A 22601-nucleotide genomic window follows, 5' to 3' on the forward strand; every position below is an offset into this window, starting at 1 on the left:
AACCATAAACAAGACCAAAAGACAACCATCAGAATGGGAGAAAATATTTGCAAATGAAGCAACTGACAAAGGATTAATCTCCAAGATTTACAAGCAGCTCATGCAGCTCAATAACAAAAAAACGAACAACCCAATCCAAAAATGGGCCGAAGACCTAAATAGACATTTCTCCAAAGAAGATATACAGATGGCCTACAGACACATGAAAGAATGCTCAACATCATTAATCATTAGAGAAATGCAAATCAAAACTACAATGAGATATCATCTCACACCGGTCAGAATGGCCATCATCAAAAAATCTAGAAACAATAAATGCTGGAGAGGGTGTGGAGGAAAGGGAACACTCTTGCACTGTTGGTGGGAATGTAAATTGATACAGCCACTATGGAGAACAGTATGGAGGTTCCTTAAAAAACTACAAATAGAACTACCATACGACCCAGCAATCCCACTACTGGGCATATACCCTGAGAAAACCATAGGTCAAAAAGAGTCATGTACCAAAATGTTCATTGCAGCTCTATTTACAATAGCCAGGACATGGAAGCAATCTAAATGTCCATTGACAGATGAATGGATAAAGAAGATGTGGCACATATATACAATGGAATATTACTCAGCCATAAAAAGAAATGAAATGGAGGTATTTGTAATGAGGTGGATGGAGTTAGAGTCTGTCATACAGAGTGAAGTAAGTCAGAAAGAGAAAAACAAATACAGTATGCTAACACATATATACGGAATCTAAGGGGAAAAAAAAAAAAAAAAAAAAAAAAAAAAGGCCATGAAGAACCTAGTGGCAAGACGGGAATAAAGACACAGACCTACTAGAGAATGGACTTGAGGATATGGGGAGGGGGTGGGGTGAGATGTGACAGGGTAAGAGAGTGTCATGGACATATATACACTACCAAATGTAAAATAGATAACTAGTGGGAAGCAGCCACATAGCACAGGGAGATCAGCTCGGTGCTTTGTGACCATCTAGAGGGATGGGATGGGGAGGGTGGGAGGGAGGGAGATGCAAGAGGGAAGAGAAATGGGAACATATTGTATATGTATAACTGATTCACTTTGTTATAAAGCAGAAGCTAACACACCATTGTAAGGCAATTATACTTCAATAAAGATGTTAAAAAAAAAAAAAAAAAAAAAAAAAAGAAAAAAGAAAAAGGGCAGCTTATGGAGAGAATAAGAATAAAGAAACCATGCAAAGATAAGAAATTGAGTAGGAGTAGTTCCTGGGTCATGGCCTTGTTTCAGTACTGGATTCCAGTCTCTTCACTGGGTCAGTGACCCTTGGGTCCTATGACATATCCTAGAAGCCTTCCAGTAAATTCTCCTCGTATGTACCTTAACCTAGCTTGAGTGAGTTTCTGTTATTTGTACACCAAAGTACCATACCTAAGATGACCTCCGGAATTTCAACTCTATGTGGACAGAGTCCAGGTTTGTTTATCTGTGCAGCCTTAGGCTATCACTGTTCTTGGCTCAACTCCACAAATCTTTGTCGAATTGTACTTACTGAATACAGCTTTTTTATCTAAGAGATAGAGATAACACTACCTGATCCTCCCCCAGATTGTCCTATGCTCCAGGAAATTAAATGAATTGAAACCAGGGGATAGTCAATTCCACTAAAAGGACTTGCTGTCGCTTCACCTTATTTCCAGCTGGAGGCAAGTGCAGTGAAAACTGACAAGCACTTGGAAGAGAGAGAACAGCAGGAGAGAGTGACGAGTGAGGCAGGGTATGAAAGGGGCTTGTTTTGTTCTATGTGCTTTGGAATTAAATTATCCTTTAATTACAGGGAAAAAATTACCCTCCAGCTAGTAAAGACAGCCCTAAGAAGATTTAAAAAATGTAAATCAAGCTAAATGAATACTGCAGAAGCAGCTCTAGAGCTTGGTGGGATGGAGTATTTGGATGCCCCTGAGGTTTTAAAAGCAAAGCCTGATACTAATTTTTGGAGCAGCGCCACTCTCCCTTTTGTTTGATGGCAAAGGAGGCTAAATGCTGACACCAACAGGGATTTACCGAGGAGTTTAGGGTGACAGAATCTTCTTGCTGTTCTGGCTCTCTAAAGACCAGAATTCAAACAAAGCCTAAGTGGATGATGATGACAATTCCTGGGGTTTCTTCTCAGGAGTGCTCAATGTAGAGAAATCACTTAAATTGTAATTAAAATATACAAAACAAAAGGTTCAAGGGGAAACACTAGTTTCTAGTACAATACCTTATTAACCTCAGGAGCATTTAAGCTGGGAAGCAGTTGAATGAGTGATGTGTGACAGAGTGTGTGTCTCTGTGTGTCTGTGTGTCTGTGTGTGTGCTGGTAGCCTTGTGATGGCAGGGGCATGAGTAAGAAGTTCAATTTTTTTTTTTAAATTTCTTTTATTGAAGTATAGTTGGTTTACAATGTTGTTTCCAATGTTTCTTCTGTACAGCAGTGGTTCCGTTATACATATATATACATTCTGTTTCATATTCTCTTCCATTATGATTTATCACAGGATATTGAATATAGTTCCCTGTGCTATACAGTAGGACATTTTTTTTTTAATTTTTGAATTTTATTTCATTTATTTTATCATACAGCAGGTTCTTATTAGTCATCAATTTTATACACATCAGTGTATACATGTCAGTCCCAATCCCCAATTCATCCCACCATCAACCCACGCCCCCGCCACTTTCCCCCTTTGTTGTCCATACGTTTGTTTTCTACATCTGTGTCTCAATTTCTGCTCTGCAAACCGGTTCATCTGTACCATTTTTCTAGTTTCCACATATATGCGTTAATACACGATCTTTGTTTTTCTCTTGCTGACTTACTTCACTCTGTATGACAGTCTCTACATCCATCAACATCTCAACAAATGATCCAATTTCGTTCTTTTATGGCTGAATAATATTCCATTGTATATACGTACCACATCGTCTTTATCCATTCGTCTGTTGATGGGCATTTAGCTTGCTTCCATGACCTGGCTATTGTAAATAGTGCTGCAGTGAACACTGGGGTGCATGTGTCTTTTTGAATTATGGTTTTCTCTGGGTATATGCCCAGTAGTGGGATTGCTGGGTCACAAGGTAATTCTATTTTTAGTTTTTTAAGGAACCTCCATACAGTTCTCCATAGTTGCTGTATCAATTTACATTCCCACCAACAGGGCAAGAGGGTTCCCTTTTCTCCACACTTTCTCCAGCATTTGTCGTTTGTAGATTTTCTGATGATGCCCATTCTAACCGGTGTGAGGTGATACCTCATTGTAGTTTTGATTTGCATTTCTCTAATAATTAGTGATGTTGAGCAGCTTTTCATGTGCTTCTTGGCCATCTGTACGTCTTCTTTGGAGAAATGTCTATTTAGCTCTTCAGCCCATTTTTGTATTGCGTTGTTTGTTTTTTAATATTGAGCTGCATGAGCTGTTTATATATTTTGGAGATTAATCCTCTGTCCGTTAATTCATTTGCAAATATTGTCTCCCATTCTGAGAGTGGTCTTTTAGTCTTGTTTATGGTTTCCTTTGCTGTGCAAGAGCTTTGAAGTTCCATTAGGTCTCACATGTTTATTTTTGTTTTTATTTTCATTACTCTAGGAGGTGGATCAAAAAAAATCTTGCTGTGATTTATGTCAAAGAGTGTTCTTCCTATGTTCTCCTCTAAGAGTTTTAGAGTGTCGGGCCTTACATTCAGGTCTCTAATCCATTTTGAGTTTATTTTTGTGTATGGTGTTAGGGGGTGTTCTAATTTCATTCTTTTACATGTAGCTGTCCAGTTTTCCCAGCACCACTTATTGAAGAGACTGTCTTTTCTCCATTGTATATCCTTGCCGTCTTTGTCATAGATTAGCTGACGATAGGTGCATGGGTTTATCCCTGGGCTTTCTATCTTGTTCCATAGATCTATATTTCTGTTTTTGTGCCAGTACCATATTGTCTTGATGACTGTAGCTTTGTAGTATAGTCTGAAGTCAGGTAATCTGATTCCTCCAGCTCTGCTTTTTTCCCTCAAGACTGCTTTGGCTTTTTGGAGTCTTTTGTGTCTCCACACAAATTTTAAGATTTTTGTTCTAGTTCTGTGAAAAATGCCAGTGGTCGTTTGATAGGGATTGCATTGAATCTGTAGATTGCTTTGGGTAGTAGAGTCATTTTCACAATGTTGATGTTTCCAATCCAAGAACATGGTATATCTCTCCATCTATTTGTATCATCTTTAATTTCTTTCATCAGTGTCTTATAATTTTCTGCATACAGGTCTTTGGTCTCCTTAGGTAGGTTTATTCCTAGATATTTTATTCTTTTTGTTGCATTGGTTAATGGGAGTGTTTTCTTAATTTCTCTTTCAGATTTTTCATCATTAGTGTATAGGAATGCAAGAGATTTCTGTGCATTAATTTTGTATCCTGCTACTTTACCAAATTCATTGATTAGCTCTAGTAGTTTTCTGGTAGCATCTTTAGGATTCTCTATGTATAGTATCATGTCATCTGCAAACAGTGACGGCTTTACTTCTTCTTTTCCGATTTGGATTCCTTTTATTTCTTTTTCTTCTCTGATCACTGTGGCTAAAACTTCCAAATCTATGTTGAATAATAGTGGTGAGAGTGGGCAACCTTGTCTTGTTCCTGATCTTAGTGGAAATGGTTTCAGTTTTTCACTTTTGAGGACTATGTTGGTTGTGGGCTTGTCATATATGGCCTTTATTATGTTGAGGGAAGTTCCCTCTATGCCTACTTTCTGGAGGGTTTTTATCATAAATCGGTGTTGAATTTTGTCAAAAGCTTTTTCTGCCTCTATTGAGATGATCATATCGCTTTTCTCCTTCAATTTGTTACTATGGTGTATAACACTGATTGATTTGCATATATTGAAGAATGCTTGCATTCCTGGGATGAACCCCACTTGATCATGGTGTATGGTCTTTTTAATGTGCTGTTGGATTCTGTTTGCTAGTATTTTGTTGAGGATTTTTGCATCTATGTTCAGCAGTGATATTGGCCTGTAGTTTTCTTTCTTTGTGACATCTTTGTCTGGTTTTGGTATCAGGGTGATGGTGGCCTCGTAGAATGAGTTTCGGAGTGTTCCTCCCCCTGCTATGTTTTGGAAGAGTTTGAGAAGGATAGGGTTAGCTCTTCTCTAAATGTTTGATAGAATTCGCCTGTGAACGGCAGGCAGATTCTTAACCACTGCGCCACCAGGGAAGTGCCTGGTAAAGTGATTTAAAACCTCCTGACTAAGCTCATTTTGTCAAATAGGTCCTGTACGATTCATTTTCAAGGCTCAATCCAGAAATTCCTAGTTCAGCAAATAGATCCAAAGCAAGAAAATGTATTCACTCAAGCTACCTCTGAGACTAAGGACTATGGTTCCTCATGGTTTGCAGAAGGAAACAGATGTGTTTATGTACAAACAAATCCACAGATATACAATCTCTTGCTTATCATATTTCAAAGAAGTGAGAGAAAAAATGTATCTGTGCATATGTATGAAATTCCTGGTTGTTGTCCATCTGAGAGGGGAAGGTGAATAAAGCTACGGTTCTCAGCAGGCCACGGCATGATGCTGTGTCATATTTTACATAGAAATTGTGCCACTTGGAGAAATAGGCTCCTGTCTCACTTTACAGTCAGAAAAAGTTCAGGCTATTCTTAAGGCTGATGCAGAACTGGGAGGGGCTAAAAGATCATTTCAGGTAACAGAGAGGGCACTTATGATGAGAGAGAACAGCATGATCAAGAAGCTACTTAGGGGCATAACTAGAGAAGTGACCTGACTTGTCTAAGATCATTCAGTGCATAGCTGGAGTAAGAGACCTGGGTTCAAATCATAGCTCTTCCCCATATCAACCAAGTGACTGAAGGCAGGCTCTTTGACCTTTCCAACTTCCTTTCCTCTTTGTAAAATGGTGCTAATGAGTGCTACCTCACAAGAAACTTGTGAGGATTGGGTGCAAAAGGCACTGAGCACAATGCCTAGAACACAGTACATGCTCAGTAAATGAAAGCTGATGGTAGTAATAACGTTAGTACATTGTATCTTTATGTTTTATCTGCAAGGATTTTGGACTAGATGAGCTCTAAGGGTTAAGCTGGCTAATAACTGACATGTACAGCACTTGTACAGCGCAACTGCTGTACAAGTCAGTTTTATACTATAAGAGCACTATCTCAGAATTGCCTTTTTTTTTTTTTTTTGCACTGCACATCACTCTATAGTGTGTATAGAACTGGCATTATTACCCCATATCACAGCTTCAAATGTTAAGGAAGGCTAAGTGACTTGCCTATTTCTGCCCTTACTGAGATCACACAGCTAGTAATTGACAGAGCAGGGTCTTGAAGTCAGATCTGCTAAGTCAAAATGTTGCCCTCTGTCTGGTGGCCCTAGTGTCCTTCTCCTAGGCCAATGTCCTTTCCCATGATGTGTTTGTCTCTGTTTCCCTGCAGCCCTCTTACAGGCCAAGGCAATGACTGCTCTTGGAGACTGCTTCTAATAAGCTGGTCCAATGAATAATCATGAGAGCAATCCTAGTCTTGCCCTTTTACTGCTGATATGAAGATAGATTTATAGAGGCTGACTCTGGTTGGTATTTGGGAATGGATAATTACCTTCACTTACTATATCCTAGGCTGCTTTGGCTAAATATTAACTGCCCAGAATTCTGCCCTTTCCAACCAATTCTGAGCATGAGCATGCCACAGGCAACTAAGTGGCATAATTCATTTGAGGTGACCATAAATCTAAGATTTCTGCTAGAAATGATGCAAGGAATTAATGGAACATGAAATCAAGTAAATGGAATTGAGTACAGTAATTAGTTCATATTTTAATCCTCAGGTCTGTTTATTATCCATTAACTGGTAAGCAATTAAGTTGGCACCATTGAAATGATTAGCTTTGTTTCAGCAAAAGTTTATCGATATGTCAGCGCAAATGAATCTGGTGGTTTTAAACGGCTTTATTTTGAATTGCATAGCAGCATATCCATGGAGCGGCTAGACATCTAATGATTTGATTTTGCAATATATTGTTATCTAGATTACTTATATTTAATATTGCTGAGCTGTTCTGGATGGTTATTGGGAAGAGTGTGTGAGAGGACGGATTCAAACTGTAGAAAAGTATGGCTTATATCCTTGGGTTCTTAATGCTATAGTATGATTGCATTTTCCTATTGAGACCAAATGAAGGATCTTTAAGGCATTTGCCTTTCTATTTTGGTCTTCCAAACTTTAATTTCCATACTTCTTGGAATTAGACACTATAAAGGTTCTCACTCAGTGGTGTTTTTGTTGGACACTCAAGATTGCTCATGTTTGTGAAATAATCTGCCAATGTCTTTGCCTTTTTGAGGCTGATTGTATAAATGCCCTTGTGATGGGGTTCTGCTCATTAAGGCAGGAAACCTGAATATCAGATTACACCTGCTCTACTGGGCAACAAAAACCAGATGACCTAAAATGGTCTTTTGAATGTTGGGATTTGATATAATTACAATTTTTATTTAGAAAATGTTAAATCCCAAAGTAAGAGTCAGGAAACTTGGGCTCTGGTCCTAATTCTGCCACTGAATCTTGGTGACTCGGGCAGGTCTCTTGCCCTTCCTGGCTCTAATTTTCTCTTTGTATGTAAGTGGGTGGGAAGAAATGACCTCAGTGGGGCCTCTAACACTGATACTTTAGATGGAGGGTTTGCGCAGACTTCTTTCTAATAGCAGGTCTGTATCTTGAAGTGGAGATGTGATCTTTGGAGGAAACTCTACAAAATTTTTTTTAATTAAGTTTTTCTTAAAGATCTTACTTTATTATTTATTTCTTTATTATATTTATTTTTGGCTGTGTCTGGTCTTAGTTGCAGCACATGTGATCTTCACTGAGGCATGCGGGATCTTTCGATGCAGTGCGGGCTCTTTGTTGCAGTGTGCGGGCTTCTCTCTAGTTGTGGCCTGCGGGCTCCAGGGTGCATGGGTTCTGTAGTTGTATCACGTGGGTTTCAGAGCATGTGGGCTCTGTAGTTTGCAGCACGCAGGCTCTCTAGTTAAGGATCGCGAGCCAGTAGTTGTGGTGAGCAAGCTTATTTGCCCGGCGGCATGTGGGATCTTAGTTCCCTGACCAGGGATCGAACCCGCATCCCCTGCATTGTAAAGCGGATTCTTTACCACTGGGTCACCAGGGAAGTCCCGGAAACTCTAGAAATTTTAATGAACATTGACGTAGTCAGATTAGTAGTGAACAAGTCATTTTTTACTTTACATTTTCTTTTCCAATTGACTTTATTACTGTAGCTTCGGAAATGGATAAAAAATGTACCGCTAATCATTTCAATGGTACCAGCTTAACTGTTCACCAGTTGCTGGTTCACAGAAGTGTTAGAAGCAGTACCCATCCTCTAACTGCAGTGTCACTGGTTACTAAATAAAAGAAGATCCCATTCAACACTTGTAGAGTCATAACAGTGATGATCTCTATGATGACAGTTAGGTTCTACTGACCCCTGATCAAGTCCCAGTTAATGACTGTCTTTAATATTGTCTTTGTAAAATCTAGAAACAATAAATGCTGGAGAGAGTGTGGAGAAAAGGGAACACTCTTGCACTGTTGGTGGGAATGTAAATTGATACAGCCACTATGGAGAACAGTATGGAGGTTCCTTAAAAAACTAAAAATAGAACTACCATACGACCCAGCAATCCTACTACTGGGCATATACCCTGAGAAAACCATAATTCAAAAAGAGTCATGTACCAAAATGTCCATTGCAGCTCTATTTACAATAGCCAGGACATGGAAGCAACCTAAGTGTCCATCATCGGATGAATGGATAAAGAATATGTGGCACATATATATGATGGAATATTACTCAGCCATAAAAAGAAATGAAATTGATTTATTTGTCGTGAGGTGGATGGAGTTAGAGTCTGTCATACAGAATGAAGTAAGTCAGAAAGAGAAAAACAAATACAGTATGCTAACACATATATATGGAATCTAAGGGAAAAAAAAAAAGGTCATGAAGAACCTAGTGGTAAGACAGGAATAAAGACACAGACCTACTAGATAATGGACTTGAGGATATGGGGAGGGGGAAGGGTAAGCTGTGACAAAGTGAGAGAGTGGCATGGACATATATACACTACCAAACATAAAATAGATAGCTAGTGGGAAGCAGCCGCATAGCACAAGGAGGTCAGCTCGGTGCTTTGTGATCACCTAGAGGGGTGGGATAGGGAGGGTGGGAGGGAGGGAGATGCAAGAGGGAAGAGATATGGGAACATATGTATATGTATTACTGATTCACTTTGTTATAAAGCAGAAACTAACACACCATTGTAAAGCAATTATACTCCAATAAAGATGTTAAAAAAAAAATTGTCATTGTAATATAACACCTCCCTCCCTGCTTTAGACGGACACCAAGGGGGGAGATAAAAATCAAGTAAAGGAAGATCGTGGTTGTCATAATGTCACCCTGGCAGGAACAGATCAGAGTTATGATACAGGTTGGGATGGAATCAATGGGATAATGAACTGATCTCAACAATTTGTCTTCAAATGCAATGACTGCTCTCTTAGGCAGCCCCAAAGTGTTCATCTAAAATGGCAATCCAGGAAGCTGCTGACTGGACTGGGCTGTCCTTTCCCAGAAGTAATTATAAAAATGTCCAAAGGGAAAAGTGCCTATCCTTAGATCAGAGTCATCATCTTCTTGATAGTATCATCATAATCTGCTCTACCACTGGGCTTCTGACCTCTGTTTGCTTTACTTCTTAAAGGTCAGTTTGTTCACTCTGGGTGGGACTGGTTCCTGGAATCCAGAGCTTTGGCTTCTAGCATTGGCAAAGTCAAGTTCCCTGGTCTGATCCTGGGAGTAATTCCAGGGCTGAAATGAGGAATCTAAATGAATTTTTCTAGCACACCAGTTATCAATTGTTCCATTACTCCTCCCAGGTACACTGAAAATTCACTTACCTTATATTTGTAAATAATTTGACATTAACACTTAGATCTTCTGTTAATAATGCCATTGACTTTATTAGGTTTGTCATTATGACAACAGAATTTAATTTATGATATATTGGGCATAATTTAGACTCTCTGAAAGCTACAGTCTTTTAAATGATATTCATTTACTCATTCAATCTACCAAGTGCCTATCACATGTATGTGATATTAAAAGACACAACCTACTCTGTGGCTGCAGGGAGTTAACAGTCTGTTTGGGAATATGGGGTCTTCCACTAGATTGAAGGCTCCTGAAAGGCAGGCCCTGCAGCCTACAGATCTTTGAATTTCCCCACTGGACTAGGGCCCAGAGTAGGTGAACATTGATTATTTTGGGGTTTATGTATAAACCTTAGCCTATGGTAAGCAATGTTATGTATCAGAAGACCTGAATTAAATCCAGCCTCAATCACTTATTGTCAGGATGGTCTTGGGCCTTAGTTTCCCCAGGTATAACGGGGATAATATTAAGGGTAACCTCACTGAGCTAGTGTTTAGTGATTAAATCAGAGAATTTATGTCAATGTGCTTTGGAATTCATTCAAAGTAAAAGCCAAAGTCCATACAAAATCCATGCAGAGGTGATGATCTGCAGCAGCTCCCGGCCCTACTCTTCTCTCTCTGACCTCTCACACTTGATCACTTACACGTGAGCTCCTGGTCTTCCTAGAACACTCAAGCTTTCTCCCACTTCAAAGCTATGGAATTGGTTGTTGCCTCTGCCTAGAATGTCCTTTCCCTAGACATCCCCATGGCAACCTCACAAATGTCATGTTCTCAACAAGGTCTACACTGACCACCATATTTACACTTGTAACTCACTACCTCCACTCCTCATCCTCTGATCCCCCCTACTCTGATCTATTTCTTTTCCCATAGCATTTATCATACTTACCATAGAAATTTACTCATTTATTATGTCTATTATTTATTATTTGTCTATCCCCACTAGACTTAATTACCTTACAGGCAGGATTTTTACCAGTTTAATTCACTGTAGCACATGGTAGGCTCTCAATTAATATTTGTTAACTAAATGAAAGAATGAAAGTAAATCACAAAGCATGTAAACAGTGACTGGGTATTAGCAGTGAGATTCTGTAGCCACCTATGGGTGTGACTGAATAAGTTCTGGATTGCACTGCACAGTAATTGATTCAAGTCTGTGCCTTGTCCCTCCAATGGATATAAAATTCCTCCAAGGTGACACTTAATTGTTCAATCCATTTCTGTTCTTTACCACATTTAGAATAGGGCTAGGTTAGTACCTCGTCTCAAAGCATACCTCTTTCTCAGAGAAAGCCCAGAACTTCTCTTAGTGGTTACTGTGAAGTAAATCACTCTTCCTTTCTTCCAGTTTCTAATGGAATTTGATGCTTTGGACAGCCTTTATTAAAACACTTGAATTTAAATGAGGCTATATGTAATAATCCCTATATAGTCAATGAATGCAACACACCCAAAATTCCAGGGAAAAAAGCCTATAAAGTTCCAATTCCTAAAACACCAATAGTAGATTAAGTTATTTATTCAATGATTGAATGATTAATTCCACAAACATCAATTAAGAAACACCTAATGTATGTTAGGCACTGTGCTAGATGCATGATGTACAAAGATGAATAGCAAAAAATCTCTGTCCTTGAGGGGATTACCAAGATTATTTATTCCTTAATTCAGCAAACATTTATTGACTCTGCTGTCATGTGCCAATGTACTAGGTTCTGAAATACATTAATGATCAAGATAAAATTCCTATCAACAAGAAATGTGGTTCCAGAAGTGAGAGTAAACAGTTATAAACTCTATAGCGATGGGTAATTTAATCGATTGGGGTCAGCAAAATTTTTCTCTAAAAGGCCAGGTAGTAAATATTTTGGCTTTTGCAAGCCACATATGGTCTCTGTTGCATATTCTGCTCTTTAGAAAACAATCCTTTAAAAATGTAAACCATCCTTAGCTCCTTGGCTGAATTTGGCCTACAGTCTACAGTTTGTGGACTCCTGTAGTAAATGAATATACAGGATTCTCTGGAAGTCAAAAGGAGGCAGCAACACTTTACTGGCTGGGAGGAGGGAAGGGGACTTGGAAAGCAAAACAAGGTTGGCTGTGCTGGATATAGGGGGAGGAAAATGGAGCTAGAAATCAGGGTAGAGGGAACAGCTTTCCCATGGCACTTAAGTAGCTCTTCTATGTGTATTACTCGTGTATCTGTTATTTTTGAATATCCCAATTCTCATTCCCCCTCAAATCCCCAGTTGTGCCAATGGAGCATCTCTACCAGGAGGTCCCAGCCTCCTGCAAGGTGCTAATTAGATTTCTGGAGTACCTCCTCCCAAAACCATTCAGTGCCTCATGGGGCCCTGGTTCTCAGTCATGTGTTCCTCAGCACTTTCATACCTTTGCACACTTCAGGACGATTTGGTGTTAGTTGCTTATTCCTACAAATTTGTGTTACTTTGGTGAAACCGGTCTCTCAGAGATGCAAATAACTGATTCCTTGAAGAGGACAAGGCCTGCAGTTTCTGTTGTTTAGTCTCAGTTGTTTGCACTGAGATAATTGTTTTCTCTATTCTGATTCAGAGCCACTAAAAATATATATATTCTACATGGGACTTTTATTTCCCCTTTTAATTAAACAAATCTTATCTACATAGCAACAGCTATGGACTTTTTCCTCCCTCAAATGTGTTTGAACAGAATCAAGATTCAAGAGGCTGAGACTTGAAAGGTTCATGTATTTCTACCCAGCCTTCATAGGGAGCAGCAACCGTGTCAGGTCACACAGCTGTTCATCCATCCTCTCCTTAATACAATCCAGAGAGAGTTATTTCATAGTTCCCTTTCCAGAACAATCCTCAAGTATAACCCATATTATGTTGTATTATAAACATATGTAAGCCTCAATAGACTGTATGCTTCTCTGGGCAGGACCTGGGTTTTGAGCTCAGCACACAGCCGGAGCACACTAGTTATGTGAAGAGTGGATAAAATAAACAGGAGGATCTGGCCACAGGTATTCCATGAAGTGGCTGGTGCAATTCTCAGTGTACCCCCTTAACCCTTTGAAGTGAAGAACTTAAGGAAGGTTTTCAAAATGAATACTTCCAATTTCCCCAAATAAGAAAGATTCTTCTTATCTAAACTCACTACTGCAACTTAATCCACGGACATGATTCTTTTCAAATATTATCTTTTTCCTGGTTAATGTATTTTTTCTTTTCATTAATACCCTACTTTGTATTGGACATTAATCTAACCACTCAGACACGATTAGCAAGCTAAATGTCTTACTTATTAAAAATGGTTAATTTTCCCATCTTAAAAAAATGGAGACGTTTGAATCTCTGAATATGCTCATTTATCACCAATCCCCGACAATGCATCCAGGAGTTCTTGTGTAGGACATGAATAATTTTTATAAAAACGCAGCTGCTGACAGTGTTGTACATCCACACAGCTTTATAAAACAAAGCAAATGATGACCATCAATTACAATAACCTCACTAGACAAGACTGCAATTAATCTACAGCTATTCAGATAACGACTGCTGCACTGTGCCAAGGAAAATGTTCGGCATTAACTGGCTTATCGTGATCAGCAATAATAGCTGGGGCAGATGGCAATGCGATTATTCATTGTCAACACAATAAACAAATGCTTTGCTGCCGAAGTGTTTACCTAGGTCCTCTCAGAGGATAGCTCAAAATAAAGAACAAAGGCAGCTCTGAAAATAGCTCAAACTAAAAATAAACAGTTAATCTATGGATGAAATATACTTACTTAACTGGGACTAACCCTCAGTAGAAAGCAACTGGAAAATATTTTCCCTAAGGAAATCATGGGTTGGGTAGAGTTTTGGCATTATAAGGTACAGTAAAGCCCATAGCTCACTTGCTTCTTAGGATGAGTCACTTTTATGAAGTCCTCAAATTCCATTCCATGATAATAATTCCAGTGATGAGAATTCATTGTTTTCAGAGGCAGACTCATTCCATAGATAGATAGCTCTCATTGTTAGAACATATATTTAGCTGACTGCCATCTCTCTGGAGTTTTGGACAATTGACCCTATGTTTTCCCCTCATCCCACATAGAAGATGTTAAACTCTTCTTGCTCACTAAAGCCTTTTATTTATTTTTATTAATTAATTAACGAATTAATTTTTATTATTTTTTTAAACATCTTTATTGGAGTATAATTGCTTTACAATGTTGTGTTAGTTTCTGCTGTATAACAAAGTGAATCAGTTATATGTATACATATATCCCCATATCCTCTCCCTCCCACCCTCGCTATCCCATTCCTCTGGGTGGTCACAGACCACCACCGAGCTGATCTCACAGGGCTAAATGCAAGCATACCTTGTTTTGTTGCACTTTCTTGTACTGTGCAGATACTGTGTTCTTTACAAATTAAAGGTTTGCAGCCACCCTGCATTGAGCAAGTCTATTAGTGCCATTTTTCCAATAGCCTTTACTCGCTTGTGTCTCTGTGTCATATTTTGGTAATTCTCACAATATTTCAAACTTTTTCATTATTACTATATTTGTTAAGGTGATCTGTGATCAGTTCTTTGATGTTACTACTGTGACTCCCTGAAGACTCAGATGATGGTTAGCATTCTTTAGCAATAAAGTATTTTTAAATTAAGGTATGCACAATGTTTTTTTAGGCATAGTGCTATTGCACACTTACTGTAGTATAGTGTAAACATAACTTTTATATGCACTGGGAAATAAAATTCACGTGACTTGCTTTATTGTGATCTTCGCTTTATTGCAGTGGTCTGGAACCTGCAATATCTTTGAGGTATCTCAAAAATCAATGCCTATCCAACTCTTTCCACATGACATGTTTTGGTGCTTTCAACATTCTGGTTTTTTGCACCTAAACCCACACCAGTTTTTAGACCACTCATACTCAGGGGCTCAGAAAGAAATGTGATATATCTGATGTGGTGTACTCCGGGCAAAGTGTAACTATTTGTGCTGAGGCTGAATGTCAATCTTGCCTTGGAGCAGGGGATGTGTGTGTGGCTGCTCTGCTTGGGAAGCTGTTCTCCAAACACCATTAGTCTAGATAGCACCCCAGCTTTGCCATGTCCAGGGGGCAATTACTTCGGGTGCGCCTTTTAAAATTTTTGTGCAGGATGGCTTTGTTGATTAAGTCCTCCTTCTCTAGAAAACTGAGATAATTCAGGCAGAACCTGAGCTGAAATTGACACAGTGGTAACTAACCAAATTCTCTCGCAAAAATTTTTACAAATGAACATTCCTGGACCCCTTCTTTGGAGACTAATTCAGCTTCTTCCGGAGAAGGATTCAAATGTAAATATTTTGGCAATTTTCCCGTTAATTCTAATTCGCAACTCTGTTTAAATGCTTTTTTCATTGAGAACACTTAATAATGTACTACTGATGGAGTGCTTCACAAACCTAATATTCATACTCTCCTGGGAGCTTTAAAAATGCAGGTTCTTTGGAGCAGCTGATACTTGTGGTCCGGAGTAGGTCTAGGAAAATTAATACATCAAGATCAAATTGTTATATGTTTCCCTTAAGGGTTTTGGAAGCCCTCATTTACTCCAAAATTGTAGTTTATATACAAGTTACAAAGCACCCTTATTACATATTGAAGAATTAAGCAACTTTAAGAAATTCTACAATGTAAAGATTTTAGCCTGGTAACCATCTATATTTTTTCACTCATTCATTTAATAAATTCATTCACAAATTCATTTTTATTCTGAGACAATATTGTGATACGCACTGGAATTTAAATTTCAGTAGGGGAGAAAAACAAAGAAATAACAGCAAATAAATGTCAGTCAACAAAGAAAGTGAATACAAATCTTAAAATAACGTATTTAAAAAGGAAGAGTTTATCTAATTTTAAATAGTCTCTAATTCAGACTGGCAGTCCCCAGTCATTCTCAGTTCATGAGTTTTTGCCCTGCTTTCATCATATTCCCTGCTATATGTTAGTTCAGGGTCTCTAACTCTTCAGAATTTCCCATTACATTCTCATGTCCCTTTGGCAGACATCCCTAATCATTCTTAGCTTTTTTTTCCCGACAGATTCAGGAAGGAGACTCATATTCCTGCTCAACCCGGTCCTCTATGCAGCCATTATTAATAGACCACAGATGAAATCCACGTGCAGCTTCCCCCATGCACAGTGCCTTGACACACCTTGGTGACTTTGCTGTTCCTTGTTTCCTGCTTTATCTTTGTTGTCTATCAACTATTGAGTACTTCTAGTGATCCTTACATCTTTAATCCCACTTAATTTTCAAAACAACCTGGAGAGGTATATAAACTCAGCCTTAGAAGGATCAAGTAACCATCTCAAGGTCACACAATTACTGTGTATCACAGCAGGAGGTACAAACTCAGGTTCTTTGATGCCAAAGCTGATGCTCTTAAACTTGTTCTGCATTGCTTCTCTTCTCAGCCCAGTTCAAAGCGCACCTCCTCTGTGAAACTTCTGCACACTTCAAGGAAAATTTGTCACTTCTTCCTTAGAGATGGCCAAGGTCTTTGTACATCTCCATTACAGCATGGCATTATACTTTAATGATTTGAATATAGTATTCTTTGAGCTCCTCTGTGGTAGGAACTATGTCTTTACATATATATATCTCCGTATCCCTGGTAACTAGCACAGTGCCTAGGTAGGTTCTCAGTTGATGCATTTTGAATGATCATTAAAATCTGGCCACTGGACTCATTCAGCTGTGGATCTCTTTCTCAGTGTGTGGCCTTATTAAATTAAAAACAATGCCAGGTTTAATCATGATCTTGATTAAAAATATTAAAAAGACCAAGCCAATAGTGAGATGCATACTTCTGTTATTTGAAAGCCTTCTTGACATCAGTTATTGAGGACTCTTAAACAGAAACCTAGCTACAAGATATTTAGCATATAAGGACACCTGACCTCTAGTTGATAACCACCCTCATGTGTAAGGGAGGTAAAAGAGGTCAAATTAACTACACCCTGCTTATCAAGTGTCATATGTCATAGCACACATGATATTTGTTTAAATTGTAGCTCTTGTCCTATAACTGAAGGTGTGGTTTGGCTCACTGATGTGGCCTGAGTTCTGTCTGGGTTGATGGTAGACACAGTGATACTCACCATTAATGGTGGCACATTCTGCAGAAACTCAGACTATGTAGTTCCCTGACATTTATTTCACTATACGTAGTAGTTTTGTGCAAATAAGACCCATTCTGCCAGAAAGGAGAATTATGGAAACTATGCAAACATATGTGACATATAGGGGGCTGATTGCACAGATAGGTGTAAATGAAGATGTACATGTAAGGTGAGGGTTTAGGGTTGAAGTAGTGATCTGGTGATATCTTAGGGCATTAGTCACAAGAGAGCTGCACCAATGTCTCAGGAGGAAATATCAAGTTTCACTGTGGTCTTCCCTGGAAAACACTGGAAGCTCATTATAAACTTCTATGTCAACTTGCAAAAGACAGATGGAGAAAGGAGGCACAGACCTTCTTATTTCATAGATACAAGAGCAGTCTTTCCATCTGTCATCACACCTTGGATATAAATAAGCACCAAATCTTATTAATTGGCACTTACCCATAGTACTTCAATAACCTCACATACCTCCCCAGAGAAGGCTTGTCCGTTGAGGAGGTGCTCTGACCCTTGGCTATCTTCACTCCCAAAGTGTAGCCGGACCTCCTCCAGCCGGTGACTGTATGTCATGGGCCCTCCTGATACGTTGACCAAGTGATCTTTGTCCAGGCGCAGAGACACATGTCTTCCAGTGTTGTACATGGTCCCACTGACCTGCAAGGCAATAAGCAACAGGTCAAACAAGGCTCTCCTCCTTCCATTTCTCACAATTTCTCACTCAACCCAGCATGGTACTTAGACCAATGCCTTTTGCTTCCTTTTGATAGGAAGACACTAGGCTAATTCCACATGTGGAGTAGGGAGTGACAGCCTCCCCAGAGAGCATTTCTGCCCTACCTGGAATCTATGGTACTTTCTGTGAGTCATAAGCCACATTATCATTTAGGAATCTGAGGTAGGAACTCAAAGGAAACCTCATCAACTGTGACTAATATTTTGCACGTTGCACTTATAAAGAATTAACTTGTCTTCTTACCATAAATATTTGGAATGTAAAGATGCTGTAAAAGTTAAAATCTCAGGTGTGAGAAATTGGAGAAAGCAGTTAGTAAGGACGAGATGCTACAAAGGCCAAAAGAGAGACAAGTAAGCTAAAATGAGTGAATAAGAGCAAACCTTAGGGGGAGACTGAGGCTTATGTTTGTAGTCTCAAGCATTCAGTCTGGTGTGTCTTGGTTTAGGTCCTTCTCTCACCCCTGCAACTAGACACTGCAAAGAGTCAGAGCTCTGATACTTTCTTGCAGTTTGTGGCCTCAATGTTAAGCTAAAGAGATTCATATAAGCTTCCCATTTTACAGACTTTCTATTCCATCTTGCTTCAGCCCCTGCAAGCTGAACCTTACTGCTTGGGGTTTCTTTCCCTCCTTTTCTCTTGAACTTGAGGCTCAGCTTCATTTTGTTGACTATGACCTTAGCACCTCTCAACACTTGATTCTAGAACACTGATTCCTACCTGTGAGTCTATTGCCTTAGTCTTCTGGGTTGACTTAGCTCTAGGGACAGATTGAAAACTTAAGGGAGACTTTGAGTGGGTCTGGATGGAATGCTTCTGGGCTATGGATTGCTGAGCTACTTGGATTTTCTACCTGCTTACTCTGACTCCTTTGGGCCTAGCCCTAGGGATTCTTTAAGCTAACGGTCCCCAAAATTTTGGCACCAGGGACCGGTTTCGTGGAAGACAATTTTTCCCACGGACTGGGAGGGTGGAGGTTTCAGGATGATTCAAGTGCATTACATTTATCGTGCAGTTTATTTTTATTATTATTACATTGTAATATATAATGAAATAATTATACAACTCACCATAATGCAGAATCAGTGGGAGTCCTGAGCTTGTTTTCACTTGCCACTCACAGATAGGATTTTGATATGAGTCTGCAAGCAATTGATTTATTATGGTCTCTGTGCAGTCAAACCTCTCTACTAATGATAATCTCTATTTGCAACCACTCCCCAGAGCTAGCATCACTGTCTCAGTTCCACCTCAGATCATCAGGCGTTAGATTCTCATAAGGAGTGCACAACAAATATCCTCCACATGTGCAATTCACAGTAGGGTTTGCACTCCTATGAGAATCTAATGCAGTGCTGATCTGACAGGAGGCAGAACTCAGGCGGTAATGTGAGTGATGGGGAGCAGCTGTAAATACAGATGAAGCTTTGCTCGCTCGCCTGCTGCTCCCCTCCTGCTCTGCAGCCTGGTTCCTAACAGGACACAGACCGGTACCGGTCCGTGGCCCGGGGGTTGGAGAACCTTGCTTTAAGGGATTCATGTAACTTCTGACAACTTCATTAGATATGGTTTTCATATATTTGCTCTATAACATTAACCTTACCTGCCCCTCCACCTTTCTGGCACTAGACTTGTGAATGATCAGTTAGTTTAGTTCTGTAGATTTCTCACTGTGGCAGAGACAGCAGTGTTTACCAAAATACTCCACTGACTCACTATAGCACCATCTTGCTATAAGGTGGAGCCCATGTGCTGATGTTGGCCATGGTCTGTGAGGGGACATGACAAATGTTGTTTACAGGCTGAAACAGTGAAAAGCTTAAGTAAGATTCTCCAATCTCTTTCTTCCCCTGCTTCATCAATCAAGGGGCAATATGGGAATTTGTAAATGTGATACAGCTACAAGATGGAGCCTGTGTCAGCCTGAGTCGCTGGCAGATTATGTGCAGGTTGCAAAAATGGCTAGAATTCTTCCACTCCTTGTAACTACACTACTTACAATGTGACCTTGTAGCCGGTCCCATCAAGATAGGGCCGTCTGTTTCTCCACCTCTTGAATCTGGACTGGCCTTGTCACTTGCTTTGGCCAATAGCACGTAGTGGATACAACATGCTTATTCTGAGAGTTGGCGTCTATAGGCCTTGCACGTGTCCTTACTCCTTTTTGGAAACTCGAAACCACCATGCAAACAAGCCTGGGCTAGCCTGCTGGAGGATGACCCAGAGTGAGGAGAACCATCCCAGGATAAGCCATCCTAGGCTGGCCATTCCATGACTGATCCACCAGTTGACTGTCTTAGTCTGGCCTGCACCAGAAGAATTTCCCACAGACCATAGCTTCCCATATACTGCGGAGCTAAAAATTTGGTTGTTTTCAGTCCCTAAGCTTTGAGATAGTTTGTTATAGAGCAAAAGCTAACTGATATACTCTAAGTCAATCATCTTCTCTGTCATGTGACTCTGGAACTATCAACAGAAACTCTGGTCAGTCTTTGTTGAGTAGCTGAACTAGAAAGTCACTTGGGGCTCAGACAGTCAGTCTGCTAATCAGCTGGAAAGTCATACCAGAACGAGAGAAGAAAGCAGCAGATATGCCAAGAGTGACAGAGGAAACCATGCAGGGAGAGAATTGGAGAGAATATCTACTTCACCTTCAGAAACCCTTTGCACCTCTTTGTTCCACTTCCTTCGTGAGGCCTGGGCTGCGCTTTCTCTGATACTTTACATCTTACAAAGGGATTTATTTTTTCTTAAGTTATCTATTCCTTGCAACCAAATGATCCCTATCAAAGACTCTATGCCTGTTCTCCAGTCTCAAATAAATGTATATTTAGTCAGTATGATATAATAAGAGCTTGTCTTCTTTTCTTGTCCCAATTTATGACTTTCTTTGCAGTAAAATGGTAGAGATAGATTTGTGTTTGACACCGCATTCATCTTTAAGCAAAATTTATTTTTTCTACTTATTAAGATAATATACAGGTATTATACATGGGCAGGAAGACCCAGAACAGCTCAATGAAATAAAAATCAGCCACAATTCTACAGTAAACCAATAATCACCACTAATATTTTGGCATATAACTCTTCACACTCATAACCATATATATCTATATTTTAATGAGATCATTTTATATGTGTGATAATAAATGCTTTTCACATACAAGGGTATATGATTTTATATATATATAAATATATTATTATATATAAAAATTTAATATATCTATATAAATTTATATATTTAATATATTATACACAACATATGTATAATATATTTAATATATTTGTTACATATTTGTACATTAATATATAAATATATATAGTAAAGATATATTATTTTTAGTCACATGAATATTTCTAGGTTATTAACTGTTCTTTTGCAATATCACTTTGAAATAGTTTCATAATATTCCACTGTAAACATATATGACTTATTATTGAATCTTTACAGCCCTTTCACTTTTTCACTATTGTTAAAAAATATTGCAATGAGATATAGAGAACAAACTAGTGGTTACCAGTGGGGAGAAGGAAGGAGGGAAGAGCAATTTAGGAGTAGTAGAAAAAAAGGGTTAACATGGGATTATATGAAATCATCTTTGTGAAACTTTTGAAAATTGTAAAGCACTACACAATTTAAAGAATCTTTCACTCAATAAAAAAAAATACTGCAATGAACATCCTTATGGATAAACCTTTTTACTAGTGCAGATATTTCATTAGGCAAACTCTGGGTCAGATGGTGTACACATTATTACAGTGCTTATTATCTATTGTCAAATCCATTTGCTGTGGAGTGTAGATCCCACAGAGCAGGGCTGGATCTCAAATTCTCTTCAAATTGCATTAATTCAACAAGCAACATCCATGGGCCCCTATAGTATGCAAGGCTGCATAACAGGAGCTGCTTCAAATTCTTATAGGATATGTGCTCTGTTCCAATGAGCAAGTATATCAGGCTTCCCCGCACTTATAAAATCCTCTCAATGTGTCTGTCTAATGTTCCTAAGAAAATTTTTGCCCATTGAAGCAAGGCAGGGACCATGTCCTATGCTCATCTGCATTTTCCCAGTAATTAACACAACGGCACACAGTAGAGAGAAGAATAAAGGACTCTTGAGTCAAAAGATTCCCCATCTGCCTCTTGGTGACCTTGAGAAGTTCAGTTAATTACTTGAAGCCTCAGTTTTCTTAACTGTAAAATAGAGATAAGACAATTTCCCCTATGAAAATGAGGGATAAAAAACTATAAGGTTTATAGAGAATGAATACGAGAATGATAGAAATAAATCCCTCCTTATCAGTAATTACTTATTGATTCCACTTACATGAAGTCCTAGAGTAGTCAAAATCATAAAGATAGAAAGTAGAATGGTAGTTGCCAGGGGTGGGGTGCAGAGAGGAATGGGAGTTATTGTTTAATGGGCATAGAGTTACAGTTTTGCAGGATGAAAAAAAGTTCTGGAGATGGACGGTGGTTGTACTTAATACTGTTGAAATGTATAAGTAAAAATGGTTAAGATGTGTATTTTACACACATAAAAATTTGAAAAAATTCCCTCATGAGTTTGTTGTGAGAATTAATACATTTAATGGTCAAACATTTTCATTCTTTTCCTTCATTTACTTTTGACAATGGGTGCCTAGCTGACCTTGCGGGACCTGTGTTGATCTTACCCACTTCCCATAG

The 22601-nt window shown here is 39.0% G+C and overlaps 1 protein-coding gene across 6 annotated transcripts in view; it reads right to left on the bottom strand.

Annotated features, from left to right (window-relative positions):
* CA10 (carbonic anhydrase 10) overlaps nt 1–22601 on the bottom strand; it is a 618162-nt gene that overhangs the window by 95030 nt on the left and 500531 nt on the right. For all 6 annotated transcript variants that reach the window (XM_082440881.1, XM_082440883.1, XM_082440882.1 and 3 more), the window contains one exon: nt 17647–17832. In XM_082440881.1, the coding sequence (XP_082297007.1) occupies nt 17647–17832 (186 nt within the window). The remainder of the gene's footprint in view (nt 1–17646; nt 17833–22601) is intronic.

The sequence above is a fragment of the Balaenoptera physalus genome (assembly GCF_965194825.1).
Source record: "Balaenoptera physalus genome assembly, chromosome: 20".
Taxonomy (NCBI): domain Eukaryota; kingdom Metazoa; phylum Chordata; class Mammalia; order Artiodactyla; family Balaenopteridae; genus Balaenoptera; species Balaenoptera physalus.